This window comes from Pinus tabuliformis, chromosome X (assembly GCF_031772625.1).
Source record: "Pinus tabuliformis cultivar Carrire ecotype Pingquan chromosome X, CPIR1, whole genome shotgun sequence".
NCBI lineage: Eukaryota > Viridiplantae > Streptophyta > Pinopsida > Pinales > Pinaceae > Pinus > Pinus tabuliformis.
This window is the reverse complement of record NC_142308.1, coordinates 891254156-891256816: the sequence shown is the minus strand read 5'-3', so window position 1 is coordinate 891256816 and position 2661 is coordinate 891254156. Positions and strand designations below refer to the sequence as shown.

The 2661-nt window shown below is 35.7% G+C and overlaps 1 protein-coding gene across 1 annotated transcript; it reads left to right on the top strand.

Moving 5' to 3' along the window:
• Nucleotides 1-251: 251 nt before the first annotated feature.
• On the top strand, nucleotides 252-941 carry LOC149142553 (antimicrobial ginkbilobin-2-like protein). Its single transcript, XM_089451511.1, has one exon. The coding sequence runs from the start codon at nucleotides 252-254 to the stop codon at nucleotides 939-941; it is 690 nt and encodes a 229-aa protein (XP_089307637.1).
• Nucleotides 942-2661: the final 1720 nt, after the last annotated feature.

Sequence of the window (2661 nt, the reverse complement as noted above, 5' to 3'; positions counted from 1 at the left end):
TAAGTAATTGACGTGGCGGACCTTTATCGACGGCGATTTCGGTGAATATCTCTGTCTATGCAATGCATTCTCCATCTATAAAATCCATCTTCCTCCTCTTGCCTTTGCATCAACTGATCTCAAGTACGAAAAACATCAGTTAAACTGTCTGTGTCTCTCTTCATTTATAAGCGTGGAATATGGAAGGCATCGTAAAATGGTGGTGTTGCATCGCAGTATTGTTGTTATTTGGTCTGCTGCACCTTAACGTAATGCCAGTCACGGCCGTGGATGGGAAATCGGATCCATTTATATACAAACTCTGCAACGTCAATAAATACGCCAATGGCACCCATTTCGAGAGCAACGTCAAGACGGTCTTGAAGCATCTGGTGAATGCCGCTGCGCCGAGAGGCGGATTCGCGACATATTCTCAGGGGGAAGTCAACGGCCTTCTCCAATGCCGTGGCGACGTGTCTGAGCAGGACTGCCAAAACTGCTCCGCTGCTGCATCAGAGATGGCTTTTCAAGACTGTCCCAACGCAATTGGCGCTCGGATTCAGTTGGAATTTTGCTTCATTCGTTATGAGAAGTACAGTTTTGCCACTCAACTCGATACCAGCGACGTCTATGGTCTTGAGAATGTTAACAGCAACGGTGACGTTAGAGGTTTCAATCACACTCTCGGGGCTCTCATGAAGACTCTGGCAGGCAAAGCTCCCATGAACGTGAAAAGATTCGCCACTGGATCGCTGGTGGTGAATTCTTCCGTTACCATTTATGGGTTGGAAATGTGTTTCAGAAGTGTTGCAGAGTCGGACTGTGGTGTTTGTTTGAGAGAAGCGATTAGAGATATGAATGAGTGTTGTTCTTCACAGGTTGGAGCGCAGGTGTATCTGGGTAGTTGCACTGTACGCTTCGAGACATATCTCTTCTATAACAAACGCGCCTTCCTGCCATGAGATTAACGTAACTCACTGACTCGGTGCCTGCTGCGAAATAAATAAAGGCCGCCTCCTCTATCTCCTTTTGCTTCTTATATTATCTGCACCATCTGCGCTACTACCACAAGGTCACCCGTTCACTCCCTGTGTCCTATCTGCTGTCAACTAAATAAAGGCTCCCGACTGCATCACCAAGCGATTGCTGTCAAATAAATAAAGGCTCCCTAATATATCGCCTACTGGGTATTATGTTTGCTCCACTATGTACGCTCATATCTGATGGGAGTCCTGTCTAAATGCACATTGTCAATGTATTTTCATGTTTTTTTTTTTTTTTGAAGTGCATGGGTTGTTGATATTTGTGTGATATGTTTAGGTAGTCACTCAGATAAAGATATTGCGATTGAAAAGATTGTATTTCAACTTAGTTTATTATTTTGATAAATCATACGATACCATACTATATATTATGAATTAAAATATTCTAAAATAAAATAACATTAATAATGTTGAGTTTAAATGAATTATGATGTGATTTTCATCCATTTTTTTTTTCAATATTAATATTATAAAGTAATATTTAATTATCATCAAAAGTAAAATATAAAAATTTTAAAATACAATAATAGTAAAATTAAATTTTATATTTTCTGTTTATTTTTGTTTATTAAGAGTATTTTCATTATAAGTAAATATAGAACTAATTTATCAAAATTTCCTAATTGTTTGTTTTCTCCTTTCAAATAGAAATATATGATTTCTTAAAGGAGAATATATCTCACAACAAAAATAGGAAATTTGTAGGTGCATAAGTTAAAAACAACTCCACCAAAATACAAAATTTACAATGCATAAATTTATTAGGGAATTATTTTTTAATAGAGCTCATCAGCCATTAGGGAATTATAGCAGAATTAATTTGACCATTAATCTTTAATTCACCTACTTTCAATTTAGACCTGTCATTAACATATTTATCTTCTCTTTTTGTGTGCTTGGACATGGGAATATTTTTTATGGGATATCTTTAACAAATTTTGCTAATTCTTTTCATGATGATTTCCATCTATTTCTCTTTTAGGAGAAAGCCTTTGACCAAATGGTGTAGAATTAGAAGAGAATCTCCCATAAATGTAAGTGTCTACACTTGATGTTCTTTCGCTAACAAAAGTCCATAATAGAGACCATATATATCGAAAAACCAAATTTGAAAATAAGCATATTAAATTCTCTAACTAATGACAAATTATAAATCTAAAATAAAATATCTAATTCCTAAACAAATTAGGAATTTTAAATCAATAATTTTTTCATCAAATTACATTACTTTTTTGGCTCATGACATTGTAAATATATTTTACTATGGTTTAAAAAGCTAATAACACATATCTAAAGTAGTGCATATGCTTCCATGAAAAGAATTGGTACTCATATAATGCGTGAATCTCATGGGACAGTTAATAGTGCTCTCCTTTTGTTACCGTGATTTATATATGAAGAACCTAATTACAATTTATGAGGAAATGTCTCCAACCAATACAGTTTCTAAAACTCCCAAACATTGCCCCTAACAATTATAAACTTTGTCCATCTTGTGCCTCTCTTCTTGTCTTGCTTGATCATAACTGGTCCATAGGAGCCTGGGCTGTTCTAACATGAACCAAGCTAACCAAAGCCATTGATTTGTGCATCCAAAAGAGTTTGCAATACAAAGGATGTCGATTGTTTCTTCAAAACC